This window comes from Chelmon rostratus, chromosome 6 (genome assembly GCF_017976325.1).
Source record: "Chelmon rostratus isolate fCheRos1 chromosome 6, fCheRos1.pri, whole genome shotgun sequence".
Lineage (NCBI taxonomy): Eukaryota > Metazoa > Chordata > Actinopteri > Chaetodontiformes > Chaetodontidae > Chelmon > Chelmon rostratus.
Genome location: NC_055663.1, coordinates 7,379,233 through 7,404,428, shown reverse-complemented (window position 1 = coordinate 7,404,428; position 25,196 = coordinate 7,379,233). Strand labels below are relative to the sequence as shown.

The following is a 25,196-nucleotide window of genomic DNA, read 5'->3' as shown; positions in this document are numbered from 1 at the left end:
TGTCGGGGTTACATGTTACGGTTTTGGTCTTTTCATGGGATTTGTTGACAATAAGAAAAATATAGAATATGACTGGAGTTACCCTAACACCAGGGAGCAAGAGAGCTCGACTGTCACCAGAACAGAATAATGAGGTGACCTTTCCACGTTTCAACTTGTGGGCTTGATGTAGCTGTGACTCGTAGTTTTACCGCAGACGTTGCTGTAATGACGCAGCAGATATGAAGCCAGACGCTCACCATCCGGTGTTGAACTCTACGTGTGCGTCGAACAGAGCGACGACGGGAGCGGAGGCGGCCCTCCACCCGCTGACTCTGGACCGGATTAGACCCTCCTGCTTGTCGTGGCGGACCACCTTGATGAACCCCGGGCCGTGCTGAGCGTTGGTCTCCTCCACGAAGCTCTGCAGGTGCTCCTTCAGCTCCACTGGACAGAAAGCGACACACAAACATACACAAACATGTTGAGGCCTGTTGCAGCATTGATCTTATCGACAAAGCTCCGCAGAGACTCACTCAGCTCCACAGTACTGAGGGAATACAATCTGACTGTGTGTGTGCACAAATTGTATAGCCAGAAGCTAAAAACTTTAAAATGCCCTACACACAGTAGGGTGTATTTAAGCTTTTAGCCCAATTTCTATCAAAAACATACATTCAAAGTTCCTGCTTTCAAAGGAGAATCCCTTTTTCCAACTTTGACCATCAAATGTGACATGAAATACATGCACTACATGTTAGTATTCTGCAGCTGATTTGAATACTTTCACTTTCTTGGTCTTTGACTTGATCTTGTAAAAATCTATGGTTGCATGGCAGTTAGTGGTACTTTTCAAGTGTCGCGTCCTGTCGTCATGACGTTCATGTTGTTAGCTAAAGTTAGCAACTTCAGGGGAAACTCTGCACTTTAATGATGACGTGAGCTGCAAAAGCCACTATAGAAAAAACCTTGTTTGGTTTAGGATAAAAGGAGGTTTCAGTAAAAAGTCTTACTTTGTCGGACCTCGCAGGACAGACAGTGACCGGTCCCGTCTGCAAACTGGTGAATTTGGAGCTTGTGGAATTTAGTGTTAAACACCATTATGAGACCAGTCATAAACTTCATGATGAACTCATGGGTGCTCAGTCATATGCAGCTCTCAATCATATACTGGCTCCCTAAACTGGCACTCAGACATCAAACTTAGGGAGCCTGCATTCAGGTATCCATACAATGTGCTGCAAAAATAATACACATTCACAATTCACAAGCCCCTTGGCAGAGCCTGGGAAACACAACAATTAAAAGAACATAAGTCCATAATAAATGGACAAATTTTCTGAATTTACATGAATCCAAATGCTAGAAATGTTCGTGCAGGGGAAGGCTGAAGAGCAGGGAGGGACACAGCAGCGATCTAACAAATGTGTGTAAAGGACAGTCAGGGTGAAACTTTGTATTGTATTTTGTATTGAATTTGTAGTTTACATACACTTTATGCTGTTTAGTATATTTTTGATCGAGGGCTGTTTTGTCATGGTTTGAGCTTGGTCCACACTTCTTAAATCTTAAGGTACTTTGCTTTATTTTACACATGAAGTGCTATATATCAGCTTGGCCAGGCATTTGGAAGACGTAGGAATTTACCAGGCACCGATGGTCCAACACAAATTCTATTGTGTTGCATTATGGGAAGATTTTTTTGGAGTTTGAACCATACTCTCAGTGGAAACACACAACTTTTTAACCCCACTTGCGTTTTCATGTGGTATTACTGTTGACGCTTCAGATGGCTTTCCGTTTTCCCCAGAACCCAGCAAATACCAACCACACAGGATACACCACATTAGTTTCCAAATATCTGTGCAGAAACAATTAACACCCCTCTGGATATAAGAGAGGAGAAAGAGGCATGTTCACTGAAGAGGTAAAGAAACAAAGTATACAGAGTAATAACAGAGTTTGAGTATTGCTTCAGCTGGGGTGGGTGTTGGGGTGGAGGGGTGAAGTAGAAGAAAACATTTGGAGTTCTTTCATTCATTGTAGCTATAATAAAGACTGAGAGCAGAGAGAGGTGGTGCCAGCCTGACCGGATCGCCAGTCTGTCTGGTGCCATTTCTATCTGCTTCATTTTCCCAAGAGATCGTAAACGGTGGCAGAGAAGATTGCACAGCAAAATCGAGGCTTATGGGGACCCAATCTAAACAGCGATGGTGTCATTATTCTATCGCCATTTCGTTGTGCAATCAACATTTACTTCATAATGAAGTGTTGGAGCAAAAATCTACTACTGCCAGTTTAAGATTGAAAGTCAGAATTTCTCGGCCCATGCTGTACCAGTTCTGACCTTTTCTTTCTAAGCGCGTCTCTTGCAAGCCTCCCGACTTTGTGAGGGTGGAACAGAGCATCCAATGATACTGTAAACACGCCAGGTTTCAAAATCTGGTGGAACCAGAAGAGCGGAGGCTGTTATTGCAGCAGATGAATGCCCATAGTTTTGAAATGAGGTGTTCAGCACTCACATGTGAGTGTAATTCGTATTTGTCCACAAACTTTCGGCCACGTAGCGTGGTCCTGTTTTACGTCCTGTCTGATCGTTTCCTGTGGTTGCTCCCTGCAGGTGACGCTGCAGAAGGTGAGCTTTCTTTAGGCTCTGCAGGAGATTTTATGTTGCAGGATATCTTGGTGATGACATATTTACGTAAAAACGAATGAAAAACAACTGAAAAAGAAATAATTAAAAGGAAGGAAAGAGAAAAAGATGGACAACAACATATGAAAACAAGAGTCCACAGCCATGCTAGCAGCTCTGTGAGGAAATACTTCCACACAGTGGTGCTCTGAGCACACTTATAATACAACGCTATGGCAATGTGATTAGTTTTGTAGGTTTTTTTTTTTTTACCAAAGTATTGAATTTAAAATTTTCACCAGATGATGATGCAGCAGGAAAAGTTAAGGAAACACCTCCATGTTTTCAAGTCATCCATCCATCCAATAGGTTTTAAATGTGGACCAATGACATGGAACAACCAATTTACCAACCAACCTACTGTCTGACCAACGCTGCCATCCATAGAGCTCTGCTGCTAGCGTGGGTTAGTATAAAAACAGTACTTCCCATGTCTCTGGTATGGTATAGAATAAAAAGGCAGCGAAAAAAACATACTGTGCAGAATTTTCAGTCTCCATTTTGTGAAATCTGTTGAAGCTATGTGTAGAAATATAACTAAACACTGATTCATTATGTTTGGTTTTTTTTTTTTTTTTTTTTTTGCTGTTTGTAGTTTTATGCTCCCAGATGATGTGAGAAGCCTGGAGGGTTCAAATTAGCAAATAAAAACTGGTATGCGGTCAGATAATGGTACACACGTACACAGTCTTTGTCAGGATTGTGGGTTTTTTTCCTGCTCTGTCTTTCTTCATGAGTGATTTCATGCAGTATTTGCCTTGCACACACTCAGGTAGACACACGGATGTGGATTCAGACCCACGCGCTCACACAGACTGGCCGCAGCGGAGCAGCGAACATCTTCATTTCCTCCTTGTGATTCTCTGTGTTATAATCCTGCCCGCAGGCCACGGCTGCTGCCTTCCCCTCTCTATTCATTATTACCATCAGCCTGGATTCTCTCGTCTCTCTGTTTTCCTTTAATGAGCCACAGTTTGCTGCTGACCTGGAAGAAAGATGGGCTCATTTAAAGCTGGAGTCGGGAGCATTTGGAGAGCACCTTGTTGGGTTACGTGTACGTATGAGATTATTTCCAAACATAAAAAATCCAGTCATTAAATCAAGTGCATCGCCGGTAAGCCAATTCAATTTCGGATGTCTGGTCCACGATGTTAAATACGTTTTCACTCAAATGCTGCTGACTGTCTGAACAACACAGCTGTTTGCCTTCGGTCCGTTACAAAACTTCATGAGAGAATTATTGGGCTCAGCGTGACCAACGAAGCCTGTCAGAAGATCCTCAGTGAGGACGCGTCCATGTATCTTCCACCGTCTGAAGGAGTCTCATGGCACGACCTCCTGTTCATAACTACTCACATCAGTGCTTTGTGCATAACTGTGAACCAGCAGGTAATGAAAAAGGAAGCTGTGATTTCACCACCCACATTACGTTCTCACGCTATTGAACATAACGAAGGTCTACAGGTACTGCTGGCTTGTTTCAAATGATTATTTTTCAAATTATCAATTAAATCGTCAATTTTTTTTTGAGTTTTTAAGTGTTCGCAATGTCAGTAAAAGTGGAAACTTCCCATCAAAATTTCTCACAGTGTGACACTATGTTTCATGTTCAGTCTAACAGTCTAAACCCCAAAGTTATTCGCCACACAACAGCATAAAACAGCACAGCGGCAGGTTTGAGAAACTGGAACCAGCAAACTGACATGATCGATCAACTATCAGAATTATTGATTAATTTTCTGTTGATCGATGAGCAACACTAATGGATGCCAGCTGTCCTGTGAGGCTCTGATGCTTCCCGCGCTGTCCCCCAGAAGCTATTTTACACCAAGCTAGTCTTAACAAATGTGACATGAGCTCCCTGGAGGAAGGACTTCCTCTAGCTGTAAGGGCTTGATGTAAAGTTAAATCTTCAGACTAAAACCTGTTCTCGCTCCCAGAAGCAGCCTCTCAGATGGCACCACGATGTTGCGGGGGATGACTCTGTCTCCATTAGCCCATTTCAATCCCACCCACCTCAGAACAGTTGGATGAACTGTGCGCGGTGACAGACGCAAAGGAGGAGCGTCACACCTGCAGAGAGCTCTGCGGAGCCCCTGGCGAGTCACATATGTGCACGTGCACCTGTGTGTTTCCCCACAGCGCCGTCTTTAATACAAATGTTTTCAGGCATGCACCCAGAACCCGGAGCCACATTTGTTACTGAAATAAATCGAACAAAAAAATGAAAATAATGAAAATAAGAGAGCGGACATGGCTGTGCTGCTGCACATAAAGCCACACAGGGGCGCGATGTCTCCACCTGTGGGTCAGGAGGCCAGTTTGGCTGCTGTAACGGGCGGAATGAGCGCTGTAGTTGCGCGGCTGATTATGCCCGTTCAGCCCAGTGGCGCGGTGGGACCGCCTCCGGGTGCGCCAGAGGATAGACTCCAGTTTGCATCCACATCGCCTTGTTTCAGCGGGATATTGTGGGCTCAGGGAGATAAGGCCTGTGTTCTGCAGGAAGAAAGCACCACTCTGCCAAACAAGGGAGCTACAGCAGAGCCAAAGAGGTTTCTGTTTGAGGTGTTTTCTAGTTATGAAACATGGCGGGGGTCTATGCCTGATCAGATCTGCGTGCGCCGAACAAGTACAGGGTGTGTCTCAGGCTGCTGGGGATGATGGCATCAGTGCTGGGAGGACTGTAGGGAGCAAACAACATGCTTGTCTGTCAGTCAAGACTAGTGTTAAATAGCTTCCAGCCCCTCTCCTTTTTCCGCTCGTCTCTGAAGGCCACGTTTGTGTTGCAGATTCATAAAGCTCAGGGATGTGCGCACTTTCTTCGCTCAAGTGGGAAGATTTCCAGTGCACTCAGACATCAATTTGCGCTGCTAAATTCATGTCTAATCTTGTCTTTCCACTGACATTTCACTGCTGCCTATTAAATACCATTTAGATTCTGTCTTAACACCAAGACTTTCTTACACACGAGTCACGCTGTCAGCCTGGACTAACTCACTGCTGTGCTTTGAGCCATATGTTACACTCAACAGCATGCTCACAGTGACAGTGTTAACATGCTAATGCTTAGCAGGTATAATGTTTGCCGTCTTCGCCATCTTAGTTCAGCCCAATTAGCGGTAAACACAAAGCATCAGCCGGGGCTGATTATTTTTGCAGATAAAGTATTACGCCGTAACGTTTGTCTGCACTTAATTTGGTGTCTGTGCCAACTTTCCATCCATCGATCCACCCCATCATTATGAACACACACACATACACACACACACACACACACAAAAACAACCCAATGGTGGTGGTCATTGTATACATTCTCCACAACATTTCATGGCAGTAAATACTTCACTCTGGGCCTAAATGGTGGACTGATCGATGTCCCACGCGATGAGCCACAATGCTGGTATGGCAGAAAATACACTGTGATAAGAATCGTGAGGCTTTTTCTTTCACAATTGTCTGACATTTTACAGACCAAATAATTAACTGCTTCATTAAAAAGATATTTGTTAGATTAAATGTTACCCGCAGTCCTAATTTTGAAGAAATTGTTGAATCAGTATAAGCTATGACCTGGAGATTTAGCTAACAGCGAAACAAAGCGGTTCAAAGTAATGTCATTGTGACATTAATGGAGGTTTGCATGGCTCAGTGATCTCTGATCAGCACTTTGGGGCTTTATGAATACAACCCCTGATGTCTGTGCTAATTTACTATTCTTGTGTCAACGCATAATGAGCGTGACTGCGTTTCCACTTTTGCCTTCATCTGGCCTCAGTTGGCCCTCATTTGTCATGATTACACCATGCGCAATCAATAAACTACAGTAATGTTCGTGCACTTTCACTTTCAGAGTTATCTTCCATCAATTACCTTCATTATGAACTACTGCCGCGCAATTGTTATTCACCGCAAAGCAAAAGCATTAAATCATATTTCTGTTAACTTGAACAGCTGTAATGCATTAGGAGGGAGTAATTTGAGGTAAATGTTGAATCTATTTATCCCCTGGTTGCTCCGCTAATCAGCATTCAACCCTGTGCAGCTACCATAACTAAACTCTGATATACTGTATTATTGAAGAACAGAGGAGCAGTGAGAGACCCATAAAATCTGCAGGCGACGGTAGCAGACAGATTTCTCATAATGGTAATTATAGATTTGGCAGAAGTGAAATATGTGCCATACTACGTGATGCAATTGTTAACGCCGGCCCTCGAACAGACAAGTTGCACCCGAGCCTCGCCTGCCACGGCCATAATAACTTTTAATCTGCTTTCATACGGCAGTGGTGCAGCTAATGCCCTGCACACGTCCTGATCTTTGTGCACCGTCCAAAACATAATAAAAAATAAGTGGGACATAAAATATAGACAGTCCAGGCTTTCGCTCACCTACAGGACCGAGTACTTACTGTAATTATTTAACTCTCGATCTTTGCCCGATAATGTGAGGAAAAACTCTTAATCAAGCTGGCGTGAATTCATTGAACTCTTTAATTTGCTGTTATTTATTATTATTATTATTATTATTATTATTATTATTATTATTATTATTATTACTATTCGACTGCAGTGTTGTCAGAGTTCATTCAAAATATTCATTCACTAGAAATAAAACGCACTGTTACTCAGTTTGCCCTATTTGGTGTAGCACGGCCAGTAGCTAAAGTGGCTAATGTTAGCTAAGCTTTAGCCAATATTACTGTTTAATGCACATCATTGGGTCTGTTGACTCACTTGATAACTCGTCACTTGTACTGTACCTGTTACCTCAGCACCTCCGTAAGCTACATAACCTTGTTTTGACACGGCATGTTTTTTAACTCATGACCCAGGGCCCCACACTCACTGAGGGGCCCCATATAGAACCCATAAGATCACACCCTACTTTCCTCTATTTCCAGCCATAAATTTAATCAGACAATAGAAATAGAAAATATATAAAAGAAGATTTAATATCACGCAGTGGACTATCCATCTGCCGTTTTCCTGTACCTCTCTAAAAAAGGTGGCATTGACGTGTTCTACAGTGATGTCTACCGGGTACACCTTGAGGGGCTTTTAATTACATACATTTTTCACAAGATTTGTCAGAAATACTTTATTTAATTTAATTTGATATCAGTGATTACATTATATAAGTTTTAGAATACACTCAAGGTGTATTCTGAGCTTTTTAATAATAGGTTCCAGTGTGCAACAGTCTACAAAGGCTAAGCTACAGCAGAGTATGGTGCGTTAGGTGTGTGTGTGTGCAGTGAGCAGCAGGTAGTTATGGTGAATGTGAGGTTTGCAGTAAATGCACTGAGCAGGTTACAGTGAATGAAGGCTGCAGCTTCTTGTTTGTGTCACACTGAAGATGATGCCACGCCATTTCTTTTGTTAGCAGTGACATCGCTATGACGATCAGCTTATTCTGCCGACACTGAGAGGTTACTCTCTGCAGCGGATGACGAAGTAGAGAAAAGTACCTGGTAGTAAAAGGGAGTCAGGTGGAGTCATACCATGCAGCGGAAACACGGTAAGGGGCTCTAGCTTCATGGCAGTGTGGTGTGGTGGTATGTGCTGACAGTATGTGCAACGCTGGCAGTAAGCAACACTGAAAAGGTGGAAACAATTAAAAACAACGAGGCGGCTAATTAAATGAATTTCCTTTTTACATCCATACAAAATAACAACTAACCTAAACGTGGAAAGGTGTTATTGATTGCGCCTATTATATTTCTGTGTCATGAAAGCAGCAGGAGTAAGAACAGTCGACATGAAAAATGTGAGCAGAACACTGTCAGCAAATGGAGCGCTAGTTCACTAACTTTAGTTCTGCAAGCCCTGTATAATATTCCTACAATATCCCCGCAGGGACCTACACATAATTGGTAAAGTTTAATGACTTAAAGGAATTGTTAGACATAATGTATTTGTTTTCAGTTCAGTTTGGTTCAGTTTATTGCAAAAACAGCTGAAATACAAGTGCAATCATTTGAGCTATACTGGAGATATGTGAAATGGATTATTACATTTTAAGTGTTATCAGTCTCATTCCACGCCTGTGGACCTCTGCAAACCACACGACAGTTTGGATATTTAAGTTTCTGTTTTCTTTTCTTTTTTTTTTTTGTATGCATGGAACATTATAAATTACACAAGCACTGTGACAGATGTGACATTCAGTAAGCTGCAGAGGACTCTGGCTGTGGAAAAAGAGGGTCAGTGGGAGCATGACCCTGGCACGTCTAACTCACGAATGTAAAATCTGCAGTTTCTTAAGATTACTAGGAAAAGTATTGCACCAGATAATATCACAGTAATTTTTATGAGGCTCAGTGTTATACATAAATTAGATAGAAGAGAAGAAAAAGCCTGCACATGAAAAAATATTTTTGACAATAATTTATCTTTTAATCATTATGACCCTTAAAGTTTAGAAATTCATTAATATGCACCCCCCCAAATTTCTCTCAATATCACGACTGTTTCTTTTCATACAGACGTATTCAACATTATTTTGATTTCTACTGAATGGCAATGTTTTTCATGCTTATATTTAAGGATAATTTATTGCATTTAAACATGTATTCACCTTGATCAGCACCTGTTGTGCAGATCATTTAGAGTTTTGTGTGATACCAATACATTTGTATCATCAGCAAATAGCAGTAAAAGCATAAATGATCAACTTAGCATCTGTTTGTGTGCATGTCAAACAGATGACATTTAATTTGTCAGCTTTACAGGTGCTGGAAGGTGTATTCCAGAAGTTGACTTTGGACAGAGACAGGCAGGCTGTCAGCTCCACTGCAATGTCTCAAAAGTGGCAACAGCAGTGACTTCAAACAACCAACGGACGATTTGAAATGACATCTCGGTAGGAAACCTCCCCAAAGGGGCCCCACATCACTCCCATCGAGCCTGCATGATTTTGCGTAACATTCTTGAAGTCTGAACTAAAAGTCAGTGAAGGAAAATGAAGAGGAGTTATCATTCTGGAAATGAAAAATGAGAGAAAATAAAGAGGATGAGGACAAAAGAAAGCAGGACAGTGGGAAGCGACGCAGATAATAGTAAATGATTGAATGCTGTTATTTAGTGTAGCCTTAGCTAAAGCGGGAAACACGTGAATAACTTCAGCTAACAACTCAGCTTACTGAAGTGTGACAGGCAGAGCGATAAACTAAATACAATAAAGTGTCACCACAGGAGGACAGTAGTCCTCTCAGTGTTCTCCTCCCTCTGTCATGCCTGTGATGCTGTCGCTCAGTTATTTACCCGTCAAGGCAGGGCAGTGTTTACATGCAGCTTGTCCAGCTCTGAAATGAGCACAGGGCATTCGCAAAACCAGTGCCTTATATGTTGATGAGCTGCGGCCTTATAATGTGGGTTATTCATAATGTGACAACACTTTAGTCATTAAGTTTCTTTTTTTAATTTATATTTTGAAAATTCAACTAATGTGAACATTTGAAATTATTACAATAATTTTTTCTTGTCTCAGCACAGCTCACCACATGTGGTTTGTGCATAAAAACAGTCAAGCTGGTCAGGGCACATCACGGCTCTTTTACAGTAGTTGTATTATAAATGTGAGGTCACTTCTCTAGGAGGTTGTTGAAAGAAATCTATTAACTGGATTAATTTTGGATTATTTTATGTCAGCAAGTAGAATATACTTTGTTTTTCTCGAATGGCATCCTCTGAGAGTGAAACATGATGCTGAAAATCAATCAGTGGGCAAATATCGATATTGGAAATACTATAAAATTCTCCCAGACAGCCTATGGCCAAGGGGTGAATGCTTTCAAGGAGAAATACTGCTGCCAAGAGCGATATTAAAATGGGATACGCCTTTGAATCACACCTCAAATTGATTGCTCCCTGTGGACGGATGGCGGTATGAATGAGTGTAAACTCTGCGTTTGTGACTTAGCTTTAAATTAAGGGAAGGTGGCCGTACTGTCCACGTATCATAAAAGCAAAATTATAGAAAGTTTTAGGATTCTTACGGCTGCTGCTGTGGTCATCCACCAGTATGATCTCTTTGAGCAGGTGTGATGGAGTCCTCTGGATGGCTGTGTGGACGGAGCGCAGCAGCACCGACAAGGCCTCGTTGACAAAGATGAAGATGACGCTCAGCTGGGGAAGGTCTGACGAGTACGACATGTTTCTGCACCTGGGATGGGTGGGGGGTGTAAACAGAGGTAGTCAGAGGCCTTCTTACTGGAGCACCATCTGAACATCCATCAAAGGCGGAATCCATACAATTAATCAATCACACATCAATCAACTGACTCACCCATCCGGTCGTAAATCTGGGATTGGCCGGGTGAGGGAGATGCGGTCGCTAAGGTAGCCGTTGTAGCCATAGTAACGAAACTTTTTGAGGGCAACTCTGCGACTCTCGGGGCCCAGGTCGTGACCCCAGTGGTTGAACAGCGAAGAGGCGGAGTCTGAGGCTGAGTCTGAGGAGGACGCAGCGTCTTCGCCATCCTTCTGTGGGGTCTCTGTGGACAGAGAGGGAGAGACGCTGATGCGCTTTGGACAAGCTGCTTTTTGAGGAAACATATTTCAGTTTTCTCCTCCACCCATCGCTAGCCACGGTGCAACCAGATGCTATGACAGCCGAGCTACCTGATGCTTCACTGTGGCAAAGCTGAATGACAAATGAACTTCCTTCACTTCTATTCACAGAGCTGTGCAGAAAAAATGAGTGAGCGCTCAGGGTGCTGTGCAGATATCAAACATAACCCGTTTGCTGGGGAGTGAAAGAATCGTTTCAGGGGGGAGGGGGGGGGCACAAATGTGATGCGCAGTAACAAGGATTTTCATTGTCATGATGAGTAACTCATTCTGGCAGCCACGCCAATCTGTTTCTGCAGAGGTGGACACAAATTCACTGACATGCCCGAGGAAACATTTTTTTAAATCAGCACTGTATCTTGTGCTATGTGTGCAGCACCAGCCGCTTCCCATGCACGCTGCAAAACAGAGAGTGTAGATTATATGCTTGAGGCCCGTAAGGGGAAAAAGAAACATTTGCAAACAACAGAAAGCATACTTCATGGTTTGAAATATTTATTTTTTAGGTGAGTTATAGCATGCGAACAGACAAAGGGGCTGCACTCATTCTAGCTTGTCACGATTTGAAACAGGGACATCGAATGACAGCTTCCCTGTCACCTGCTTTTGCTGTGTGGCAGATTTGGGGCAAAGCAGCAGCAGAATCTGAATACACCGGTCTGTTGTCTGTCCAAGTCACTGGAAGACGGGGATCAAGTGAGAGAATGAAATATTCAAGAGGCTGAAGCATGCTAAAAGTCCTCACCCAGGTGTGCAGGCGTTAAAAAGGCGGAACGTGTGGAAACAAAAAGTGCCACACGCCGTAGGAATAAAATTTACAGTCGCAGTATGAGATACCAGATCGACTGAGGGGAATTTCTATGTTTACCCTCATGAGAAATGTTTTGCCTGGAAAATGAAACAGCCCTAATTAGCAATACTTGTTTTCACTCACAAAGAATGCTCTGCATGCTTGTTTGAATTATTGTCTCTTTCTGTGTCCTATAAACTATAATGACAGTGCAGCTGCTGCACATGTTTTTGTATTTATCAAAAGAGTGTCAAGAAGCTTTTGGACGTGCAGTATTTGTGGAAACAGTGTCTAAGGCCTTGTCCGCACATTTATGGATAGTTTTGAAAACAAATATTTTCCCCAGTGTTTTGGCCTCTCATCCACCGATGGAAAATATCTCATTGTGCTCGCTCAGAATGTCGTTCTGTGGTATTTCATGTATTGTTGATGTAGACTTTACTCCCACCTGTTGGCCCGGCATGCTTCTTCGAGCATTTGGATTCGTTCTTGCATTCTTATGTGGAAGAAGGAGGTTGCGTGGGCAGCATTTGTTTCCATTTTTTGCAAAGGAGGGGAAAAACATCCATTTTCAAGACACCCGTATAGGTATGTGTGGACAAGATCTAAGCTTCAAGCGTCAAAGTGGGTGTTTCTCATGGCAGCAGATGACAGACATCTCAGAGCTGGCATTAAGAGAAATGAATTAAATTTCTGCTGTTTTACAGCAAATCATATACACACATTTATGCTGCAATGTAAAGACAGAGTACTCTGGAGCTGAAAAATGAAGCACCGCAGAAGTGCCAAAACTGCAGTTTCTTCAATGACCACTTGAAGCTGGCTCTTGGCTCCAGAGGCCAGTCGGTCCCCATTGAACCCCATAATACAAAGACCAACTTTATCGCGGAAAAAAACATGTTCACAGCCTGGTGCAATAACTCACTTGTTTAAATCAAGGCTTTAAGTTATGCATTATTGTGGAAATGGACTCTCTAAGTGGCAGCTAGCTGCTATTTTTCAGCATCATTTGGCCCACCTCAGCTCCACCAGCGCTCCACCTCTTGCTGGTGAAGTCAGGAACTGCCTGATGTCACTGAGCTTCACAGTGGCTCCTCAGAAACTTACAGGTGATGTCACAGAAACTACGCCCATGTTTCATAAGTCTAGGCAAGATGAATGTCACTGACTCTAGCTGGCTTTATCATAAGCTTAACTATACAGTATTTCCATAGCGACAGAGTCATTTCTAGCACTTTACAGGAAAAAACTAAGATAATCGAATAGAATATAAGCTTCAACTTCAAAAACAACACAAATGTAGGCGGCACTATCACTGCAGAAAAATGAGTAGAATTCTATTTATCTTCTTTTTCATTCCTACAGTTAGGACCAAATAAGTACACAAGTCAAAACAAACACCTGGGATGTGCAGTATATCCTGAAAATATCCTAAAATGTGCTTTGCTTTCAGTTTCTGGTTCAAGTCTGTCAAACATCCCTTTTGTTTTCATCTTCTACCCTCTAAACAGGCCTGCTGAAGGAGCTTCATCCTTCTCTTCCTCCTGAGCTGAATCGGGTTTTTTCATTAGTTTGAAGAGCAGCACTTCACTCTTTGGCAATAACATGTCCTCCCGTGGGTGAAGTGCCTCAGAGCCTAATAATAAGCACCCTAAAAGCACTGCAAAAGATTTTTTGTTACACTTGCCACCCGTGCATTATGATGCACCTTCAGTTTTGAGGAGTTTTAATTCGCCTCATTTGGACACCTTTTTTATCTGACAGAAAGACAAATGTTGGTTAAAAAAAAAAGCCATTTCTATTCACTGATTTTAGTTTCTGCATTGTGCCTTTTAGTAGCGGAGGACAGCAGGAAGGACAGCGAGGACTGTGAAAGGTTTGAGTGTGGCCAAATTCTCGAGAGAGAGAAAACGACAGCTGCATCAGAGCAACTACACCTGTGTAGGTTTCTTGATGTTTGAGTCGAGAACAGATGCACAGAGGGAGTGTGTTGTGTCTTGCCCAGCACTGTGTATGACATATTTCATTATTAATTTAGTAGGACCCAGCTACCCTTTCCAGCATGGCTGGAGGCCATAGCTTACCTTTGTAGGAAAAGTCAGTGGGAATCAAGTAGAACGATAGTGGAATTGTGACTGTGTGTGTGTAGTACAGTACCTGCGGTCGTGTATGTACGTGAGTGTGTGTGTGGGTGCTGCAGGGATGTGCAATGTGCATGTGAGAGTGTCTTAATTTGTACTCTGCATGTGTGTGTGCATTACTGTGGACTGTCAGGAAATGTAATTGCAACTGATGAGCAAGACACTAAGCACGATACCAGACAGATTCAACATTGTGTGTGTGTGTGTGTGTGTGTGTGCATGTGAGTGAGTTTGTGTGTTTTTTCCTAAAATATGGCTATTTGCATTCTTTGTGACATTCTTGGAACAAATCTTGAAAAAGTAAAATAGCTCCAGCTTTACGTCCCCCCGTCTGTAATACCACAAATTGTAGTTTCTATATTTCTCTTCGTGTACAGATTAAACAAACCAGACATTTCATTTTGTGGTTTTTTGAAGTATTAGCAGTAGTATAATTCTGGCACTTTGGACAGGGCCAGGCCAGCTTCCCCCTGCTTTAAGTCTTAAAGGCTAAAGTCTATTTCCCAAAATCCCAAATTTGAATCCTACATTTTATGTATCATGTTCTACAAATGAATGAGACCTACTGAAATGATATGTGAGCCATGATTTTTGGTAAAACTGACATTTTATTCTGAGGGTGGGACAACAGGAACGCTCTTAGAAGGTGCCTAATATGGAAAATAGTTGATCCTCTGAGGAGCATGAATGTTAACTTTATGCCTGACTGCTACATTTTGATATTTGCTGCTAAAAGTGGACATTTTGGCCTGATGGTGGTGCTGGAGGGAATGTCAGGGGGTCACTGGAGGATCATTACAGTTCAACTTCAGATTTCATGTCAGATATATTGCTCTGGACCAAAATGCGAGAATGTGTGAATGGGTTGACTTTTTGCCACAGCTTCACATGAATCTTTTATTTTTATGACTTACAGTATTTTATTTTCTCCAGCACCACTTGCAATCACTCACAATTCCTCTGTCCTCTTACTCTACACTGGCAGACCAGCTGGAACTACACACACACACACACACAGGACCTTGAAGGTCAGAGGTCAACCCCTACAAGTGCTGCTCACTGTTCAGTCTGGCAGCATCCAGGACTGCATTGTGATGGTAAACAGTGGAAATTTGTCCTGTGACACCCTTGTTGGGGATAGGAACTTGGCTGGCTGTCAATGTCTGCTCAGCTATGATTACACACAGGACACACACACACACACACACACACACACAAACACATGTGACCACACACATGCAGTGCACAAAATGCACATGCACAGACAAGAATAGTTTTGAATGGGAAAGCGAGGTGGACAATTTTGGAAATAAATTCTCCATTTTTTCCTCACAAAAACAATGGCACGTACATTTGCAGAACTGAAAATATGCTTTAAAAACATTAAGACATACAAAAAAAATTCATCTATCTCAGATCCATAAAATGCAAAAAAAGAGAGAAGACAAAAGAGCTAAAAAATAGGAAAATAGTGATTACAGAAGCAAGAGGGATGAAAGAGCATGAGAAGAAGCCGGAGGATTTAGGAAAGTGACAAAATGAAAGTGCCTACAAGATGTAGAGCGAGTTATGAGAGAGTGATGAGGAGGAGGAGAGGCAGAGTGACTGATGAGGAGAGCAAGAGAATAAAGGGCTTGTGACAGAAGGTATTCATCCCCGGGCATCTTTAAACTGGGCGACCCTGAGCTCCGTCACATCAGCTTGCAGAGACACATTCTGTTATTGGCTCAGACACCGAGACAGCTCCCTGTCCACACACACACACACGCGCACACACACACACACACACACAAGGCATCAGGCCCGAACTCCCCGCAAACTAATGGATTAGGAACGGGCAGCTCTGCTGGGTGACAATGTGTCTCACCTTGTCCTCCAGTCACTTTATGCAGAATTGGTGTGCTGTTGGCTCAGCAGGCGGGATTCCGCATGCTGCACGCTGCACGCTGCAGACTAGATCTCAACCCCCGGCACACCCGGTCACAGGGCCGCAGTCGAGACCAACGCAGTCAGAGTCAAGACCAGAGCTATTGCACACTGGCAACAATGGGTTTAGGAAGGATTAGCAGTAATGTAGGAGCTCTGTACTAAACCATAGGGGCTGTCACTAATTGATACATGAAAGGTTTGAGACAATGACACAATATATATGCAGACAACTTTTTTTTTCATTGTTTGCACTGTGGAGAAAAGAAACAAACGTGGAGCTGCGGCTGTAGATGCATTTTACTCCGAAATCCAATTCCATCTGCCTCAGTGACAGAAGACGAAATTTACAAACTAAAAATGCTGAAGACTGTCAGAAAAAAACGACTTAAAGCTGAAATATGTGATGCCTCTGAATTAGTATACAATATAACCATCTGTATTTTGGGGACAATCTCATGTTTTGCAAAGAAATGTTGATTTGGTTCATTAAACTGCAGCCACTACACAGCGATTCTAAACACAGTATGATTATCATTGTTTTATGCTTTACAGTTTGTTTTGTTAAGTTGTCTTGTCTTGATTTTGTTGTTCTTAGTGTCCAGAATTTCTTAGACAGAGATGGAATGAGCAGCATTCATGTTAGCAGAGGTTGGCGGACTGTGAAAACACCAGGGACAACAATGGAAATAAGGATAACACAACAACACAACACAAAACCATGCATACAGTACACCATTTCCTACATATAAGCTGGTGTTTATGAGAATAGAATGTGTGTTGACAATGTGCGCCCCACACTCATACTTCAGACCATCAAGAGGGAGCTCCGTGAGCCGATGAGATTATCATTGATTGCCATTCTGACAACAGAATGACTGAGATCAAATTTCACTCCTGACACACCCTGTCTGCTACAAATTCCATTTATATACAAATAATTTTGCAAAACACATACACATATGTATGTAAGGAGGGTAGAATCAGGGGAAACTTGAAAACATTTCCCCTCTTATCCAAGGGGCTTCTCCAGCTCTGACTGGTGGGGAGTCTCAGGTATTTAACCTCTCTGGAGTCGTTGTCAAGGTAATTGATACCACCTGGTTCACTTGTGCTCCTGGCTGTTGTGACGGAAGTCATTAGAGTCATTGGAATCACCTGCGACAAGGTGCAAACAACAGCCAGAGTCGTTACATGAGGCCAAGTGTGAATGATTAAATCTCCGGGGAAGGGGCGAAAGAGCGGTGTTGTCGGTGGGGGTGAATTGGTGTGGTAGACCTCTGTTGTGGGATGGTTTCTCTTCTTTATGTTATATCTTTATGTAAACAGCCTCCTTCACTGCTCCTTCAAACAATCTGCCCTCCCTGTCCCAAACATGTACGCTGTTGTCCTGGAATGAGTGTCCCGTCTCTTTCAGGTGGAGGTAAACTGCTGCGTCTTGACCTGAGGAGCTAGCTTGTGCTCCAGTGGGTGGTGGGAGTAAGAGAGCAAGTATTGCTGTCTATGTGTAGGTTTCCTTTATAAACCACACCCAAGTGGGTTGAACAATTGTGATCACTGAAACCACAGCCTCCAAGATATTTAACCTCCCCACCAGCCAATCAGCCCCTTGGATGAAAAGGTGAAAACATTGTCATGGTCCAGTTGCCTTGATTGGACCCTCCTTGGATGAAACTGTCCTGGATGACTGAGAATCTTAACAATTACACAAACATGTATATTTACATGTACGTGTATATGTGTGTGCACACCTTTCGGTAAAGAGACCATGCAGTGGAGGCAAAAGAGGCAGACAGGAAGTCGACTGACAAGATGCAGCTTTGAGTTGAGCATGGAGACTTTGTATTACTCAAACAACACCCGCATAAGAATACCGTTGGCAGCATGCTGCGTGTTGCACTGAAGTTCATTATTTCAGAGTTTGTTTGGGGTGAGAAAAAGTTAGAACTAGTGTGCGGCCAACCTGCATATCGCTGGCTGTTGTCCTGAGGTCTCTCGCTCTCTGTGGGTTAAAGACACTAAAACTGACACTGGTAATCGAGCAGAAGAGGCGGGCTGCTAACCGCTACATTATAAGACACACAACCAGAACCATTAAGTACTGAGATGAGATAAAATGGTCAGGTGATAGGGCCCATGGGAAAAATCAGGCACAGTGACAAAAAAAAGTGATATTCAAATAATTAGTACGGTCACAGACTCCCAGATGAGCAACACTGACTATTTGTTATTCATCATTGTTGTTTTCACCATGTAAAGTGCCTTTGATGACCTTATTGTTATTATCATTATTATTATTAACCATTCGTGCTTTATTTATGTTGAGGCACTGGAAGCACTTTGATTAAGGCTGAGGAAAATGATTCTGAGACACAGAGACTCAAGTCCAGACAAACCCTCAGCACAAGAGGCAAAGTTCAAAGAAGCAAGGTCTAAACCAGGCGCTCATACACAGGAGATCAGTCTGACACAAGCAAACGAAGCCAGGCAGGGAGCAGGCACACATCCAAAAACCAAATAACAAAGCTAAGTCAAAAACCATGGAGACAAACAGTAGGAAAAATGCTGGACGCCGATAAACACACGAGGATGAACAAAGACAATCTGGCGGGGGAACAGGGAAATCAGGGGAGAATATTTATAGGGTCGACTAGTGGTAAAATCAGGGGCAGGTGAGTCATGAGAGATGGGTTGCGGTTGAATAGTCAAAAAAATTAAACCTGATGACTTTTGCGGAACACTTTTCCTTGACCTTGATGGAAAATGTCACGAGATGAAGAAAAGATGTGAGATTCATAAGGATTTAGATACATCTTCTCCCTGTGCACCCTAACCCTGTTTTTTAATTCAGGTTATAAAATAATATAATTATATTTAATAATATACACAGACAACCATGGGAAATTTACCAAGGATGGAAATGAAAGAGAACATAGGTATGGATGTGCTCAGGAGCTGCAGCACCACCTAAAACCAGACATTAATAAAAACCATCAATTGATAAAAAAGTGTGACGCAGACTCGCAGAAGAGAGGGAGACAGAGAGAGACAGATCTGTGTTTAGGCTTCACTTGTCTCCATCTGCAACCTCGCTGTGCTGCATTATCATAAACTATGATGAACCGGTCGTGGGTCACACCTCTAGCCCTCGTCCAGCCGCTGTCTCTCCCGCTTCATCTCCTTGCAGTTCTGCATTAGCTCACTGTTGTTGACTGTTTAGTTGTTGTGACATACAGCACGTTGGTGTTCAGGTGTAAAACAGTCTCAAATTAGTGTGATTGTATGAAAATAATTGTTCAATTTATACAAGATAGGCATAATTTGTTTGGTCTACAAATCTACTACTGACTTCTGTGGTTATAGTTAATATGCTGATTACGATCTGATTATCAGCCAAGTAACAGCTTGCGAACGACCACTCAGTAAACACCTTGAAATGATGACTTGATGGCTTTGTAGTTGTTACGGGCTGATACAGGCTGTGCATGTGTAATGTTGATCATTTGTTACCACAAGCACCTTTCTTTAGCATTTAGAGAATTCAGGGCTTTTATCATGGCTTCCACTTAGGTACTTTAGCTGCTAAATGCTCCACTATGTTCACCAGTCTCAAACTGTGTCTGTAGTTTGGTGCTGACTAGGGAGTGTACAGTGTTTTTTTAGAGCTTTTTCACCGAAAACCAAGACCGGGAATCTAAAAAGTTTTTCTCTGGCTCTTGATAATGACGTAAAATGATGTGTAATTTCTGTAATATGGCCAGGTAAAGCGGAGCTGAACGGTGCTGAACATCCCTGAAAAAAGTTGAGGCATCCTGCAGTCCTGCTGTTTGAATCCTTGTGCGAATAACAGCTCGTGCCTGAGCTGAAAGCCCTGTAACTGCAGCTTCAGGAACATTCTCACAACACTGGTCGTCACCAGAGCTGCTTCCTGCACCATCTTCAAAAACACCACGCACATATTTTTCTGCCTGATATTTCTGTTTTGATTTCCATGTCATGTAAAAATTCGATGCTTGCTTGGTTTGATGCAAAGCCCGCATGCCAAACGATCGCTAGGTAACAGCTCGATAAGAGCTCGGCAGCTCGGTTGTCAGTTGTGATTGACAGTCGGCTGGTCGATGGGAAGATGAAGTGTTGGATGACAATTTTTCTGCAGGAAGTAAGGAGGAGGCTGCTGGAGGCAAAAAGAGAAACCAAAATAATATTAAATCTAAACCAACCCAAATCCAGGATAATCAAAAAACACACATTCTGGTTACAAGATGCATATTCTAGCCAGATGTGCTCTAATCCAACTGCTTACCGGCGAGCATTTCCTGACATTATTGCATCCTGCACTGGACACTGACACACAATCCGCACAAAAGCAGTCATCGAAAAGGTGATGGAGATGTCTTTTGAGGACAGATTCAACATTATTAACATGCAAGTGGAGGCCTGTTGGCGTGGAGGGGAACTGCTCGAGGGCTGTGACGATGATTCAGCGCTGGATCTTGTTTGGGGAGCAAGAATTCCTGGTCTGCTGTCTGTGAGTCAGCGCAACAGACGCTTCCAGCGTTTACTTATTCTTTTCAGAAACCTTTTCACCTCTTTGTGAGGGCGCCGGCCTCAATTCAGCTCGTTTCCAACGACTCTCCACAAAACACTCTACATATAGCTCGCTCATCTCCGAGCGCATCGATTCAGGGGACTTGAATGCTGCCGCTGAGAAAGGAGCATTCAGGATTTGGAGTTCATATCCTGTTTGCAATCAGCTCTTATTTTGATGGAGTGAAAGCGCCGATGCCAAGTGTTTACATCACCCATCTAGTGTTTGTTTTTATCCTCCGCATTAAATCATACAGTAAATCAGGAATCCTCTGCCTATTCAGCCCCCTTGGTTTATGTGTGGGATAGAAAGATGCACATAAACTGCTTAAAGTCATCAAGACCTCAAATGGGACACGAGCCCGATTTGCAAAACACAGTGCGTGGATGTGAAGACACTAAATTAGACCTCGGCGCCTCCTCTGTGCACTTTCAAGTTGCACATCAGCCCCGCATTGAAACACTTGCTGCGGCTGCTGCTGCGCAGGAACCTATCCCAGCAGGCTTTGCACTTGTAACACAAACACATACACCCACTCGCACCCAAGGATTTGAAAGAATCTGTTTTCGTGGAGAGAATCTCATTTGCTCAGCAAACCCTGCAACATTATCTCCCTCCGAAAGCTCTTTGTGTTCCAATATTTAAAGAGGCAAAAGGGAAAACACAGGCAATTCATTTGCCTTTTGTTCTCACTCCGAGCCCCTTCAAATCACACAGCAGCTTCTTTTCATGTCACAGCGAGCGATGACTCACAAAAAGTGCCTTTTCAATTGTTTGCAGTGTGTTTGATTGTGTTGCCACAAGCATGCTCGCACAAGACTCATTTGCAAAATGTTGTGCTGCTCCCAGCTGGGGCAAGAAGAGAGCCCATCTGCACATCCCCCAAGTAGAGGAAACTAGTTTTTGAAAGTTTTGTGCCGCTTCTTCTTGGGGTACAATGACACATACAGAGTGACAGAAAGAGTGTGTGTGTGTGTGTGTGTGTGTGTGTGTGTGTGTGTGACAGAGAGACAGGGACATGGGGGCCTGCAGCGTTTTGCAAAAGTTCACACATGATTAATTTAATCAAGCAGCGAGCAGATGGTGATCTCTGTCTTCCTCCTCTCCCCTCAGGTATGAATAATGTGTTTAATGGATCACACCTGGACAAGTCAAATCTGGATTTACTGTGTAAGCAGAGAGACAGAGCAAGACGGAGACACACAGGAAGCCAGAAGTCAGACTGGGGTCTCCATTATGGAAATTGGTTTCAGAGGAATAGTTTGATGAATCGAATGTTTTGGGGGATGAACCAGTTTGCTGTCTTCCTTGGGTGAGATGAGAAGATCATTACTAATCTCACGTCTGTGAGTTAAGCACAGATCTGGAGTCAGGACATGTTCAGTCGAGCTTGGCGGAGAAACAGGAAGCGGAGGAGACGGCTAACCTAGCACTGTCTGAAGAATTACAAAAAAGCACGGCTACCAGCACCTCTGAGGTTCGCTAGGCCATTAAATGTCTTTTTTTGTTTTAACCGGACAAAAAGAGAAATACTCAAAAATGCCAAGTTAAAATTTTAGATGAAAGTTCATACTGGAAGCATTTCTTGGTGAACAAGACATGAGTGCAGTGACTGTGCAGTGCACTGCAGGCATAGAAATTTGTGGATAGATGTCTTTTTGCTATATAATATTGCTATTTGTCAAGAATTTAAAGACCTGCTACAATAAAAATCAAGTTTTTAGCCTTGTTAACATGTCCAGGGGATGTTTTTTATATGCCACAAGGCATATCAGAAGCAAAATAAGCCGCCAACGATAGAGACGGAGATACAGAGCGAGAGAGATACAGGGCAGTAATGTATTTTATAGCGACAGATAAAATACTTTACCATTCTTGGAGGCAGCCCTGTACAGTCCGCTCTTACCTTTGTTCTTTGGAATCACTTCCTGGTTCCAACATGTCAGAACAAGGCTGAATTACTTCTATATCAACACTTGCCATTAGCCGTGTTTCCATCCATCAAGTGTCAAGCAATAGAAAGCAAACTTTTGAAATGTTACAAAAAAAAAAAAAAAAAAAAAGGCACCCCTGCACCACCATTGGAAATAAATGAATCAACTGGAAACACATTTTTATAGACTGATCTGGCATCATCTTACTTTGTAATTTGATTTATGAGGCAGATTTTTTTAAAATATATACGAAATGACAATGCCTGACAGAGTGTGATGTAATAACTCTGACAGTCCCTTAACTTTCTCAGTTTATTTGAGCTTGTGCTGCAGCAGCCAATATGTAATGACATCCAGGTCAGACCAGCCGCAGTGGAAGTGTTAAAGAAATGTTCCTCATTCTGACCCAGTTGAGACTTTTATGGAAAAAGTGAGACTCGCCGGCTTATTCAACCATGAGGCCGACATGTAAAAGACTGCCACCACGTTTATGTAATGAAGTGCAACTCTGACAGCGGTTATTCAGCTGCCTCTGCAAGAACAAAGAGGAGAAGATACACCGCAGCGCTGAAATTTCTATCTGCAATTTCCTTGTGCAAGCTGACTTATCTAAATTTGTACTCCCTCGCTTTGATAACCCTCACCTCATTGTTTACTGAGTGGAATAATGCAGTGTTTTCTCCCCTCGCTTCTCTCTCCCTGTTGTCTCTCCAACACAAAGCTTGACAGGTTGCAGATTAAAGATCAGAGAGGCAGCTTCCATTATCAAGCCACTTCCCTCCTTTACCACACTAACAAACTTTTAAAACCATCAGCCATCATTTTCTCCCCATCTCGCTGTCGTCATAGTGTGGTGGCCTCTGTTGTTCCTTCTTCCTGCCTGCGTGTGTGTGTGTGTGTGTGAAGACGATGGATCATTTCTCTCTGCATCTTGGCCAAAAACATTATCCATCATGCTCTCAGGAGATGAACACACACACATGCCCGCACACACGCTCACAGGAAGAAGCGAAACACACGCACTGAACCCTCCCCCCCACACACACGCACACACACCATGGGGAGCAAACATGATGGGAGGGTAATCTGTGTCTTGATCGCAGCTTGACCGCCTGATTCTCCAAGTCGTCCACTTCCAGAAATCAATACAGTTTGAGTGGGTCTTCCTGTAAGTCCATATGGCTCTCTGCAGCATCAGACGGCTCCTCTGCTCCACTAATTAGATTACAGCACTACAGATAAGGTTTCATTGTCCCATACAGGCAGATGAGCGGGACAATGTAACTGCTGTGAAAGGCATGTCTTGAAAAGAGAGAAAACCACAAAAAAAGGAGTAGAGATTTTCTTATCACACACAAACGATATGAAGCCCTTCAGTCTTCTTCTGCACAGTTTGCTCATTGTACTCTCAGAAAAAAGCTGCATCTGTTTCACGGTGGGATGAAAGAGTGACGACGGCAAAGCATGCACACACGATAGCAAGATGCTCCCGTAGCTTCACTCATTGCTCCGATCGGCAAAACATATTATTCATAATGTTCCAGCGAAAATGTTTGTCCACAAGCACGGAAAATATCCAAAGCAGTGCCAATACCAAAAAAATAAAAATCAAAAGTCAAAAAGAATCCAATTTATTTTAAGCCAATTTTGAGCGAGATAATGGAATAAATTGTGTAGGAAGAGTCTTATTTTCCCAATAATTATTTAGTCACTAATTTTCATCATGCATATTGGGAAAAATATTCCACACCCCTTGACTCAAAAGGTTGACGACTGGTTTAAGAAGAGAGAACAAAGAAGAAAATTATAGGAGCAATTTTGGTTGATTTTTCTGTGGTTTTTGAAATCTTTGATCATGAGTTAAATGAGGTAATGTTAAAAAAAAAAAAGTTCTGTTATTTCTCAGTCTGCATTAGTATGGACGAAAAGCGATCAAAGGTGTACTACAATGGAAGTTATTCAGACGTTGAACAAGTGAAACATGGAGTGGATCATCCTTTAGTATTAAAAAAGGGTTTCTATCTCAATGTATGCTGATGACTCCACAATATATTTAGTAGAAGCACGAGTTCGGGATTGGGAGTTGAATTTGGTTGTGGGTTGGATCAACACTATGAAAACTTATTCTGGATGCATCTTAAACAGCCACTGTGGTGGGAACAAGCTATGTGTTATGTTGAAAACCAAATCGTGATCTTAGTTTAAATCACATGTTAATAAAGCAGATGGAAGAAGCCAAACTTTTGGGAGATTTCACTGAAAATAACTTATCATGGGACAGATCCATACAGAGCGCGGCCACTACAATAGGAAACGTTTTGTGCAAAATATCTGTCACAAATAAAACAAATGACCAAACGGTTAATTCAAGCTTTGGTTTTGTCTCACCTGGTTTATTGCTCAGCTGTTTGGTCCAATACTTCATTAGGCAACAGAAGAAAATTGGAACTGGTCCAGAATACAGCGCCACATGGCTTTTTCTTGCAGGTTGAGAACAAGTGCTGATAAAATGCATGAAAAGCTGCTTTGGTTTGAAGATTAAAAAGAGTGCTGTATTTGCTGATGGTTTCCAT

General features: G+C 42.6%; 1 protein-coding gene across 1 annotated transcript in view; it reads right to left on the bottom strand.

Moving 5' to 3' along the window:
• The window catches only part of LOC121608093 (polypeptide N-acetylgalactosaminyltransferase 18-like), a 144,830-nt gene that overhangs the window by 53,486 nt on the left and 66,148 nt on the right, over positions 1-25,196 (bottom strand). Inside the window, exons 2-4 of the mRNA XM_041939228.1 lie at positions 10,961-11,168; positions 10,671-10,837; positions 240-426 (exon numbers count right to left, since the gene is read on the bottom strand). Of these exons, the coding sequence (XP_041795162.1) occupies positions 240-426; positions 10,671-10,837; positions 10,961-11,168 (562 nt within the window). The remainder of the gene's footprint in view (positions 1-239; positions 427-10,670; positions 10,838-10,960; positions 11,169-25,196) is intronic.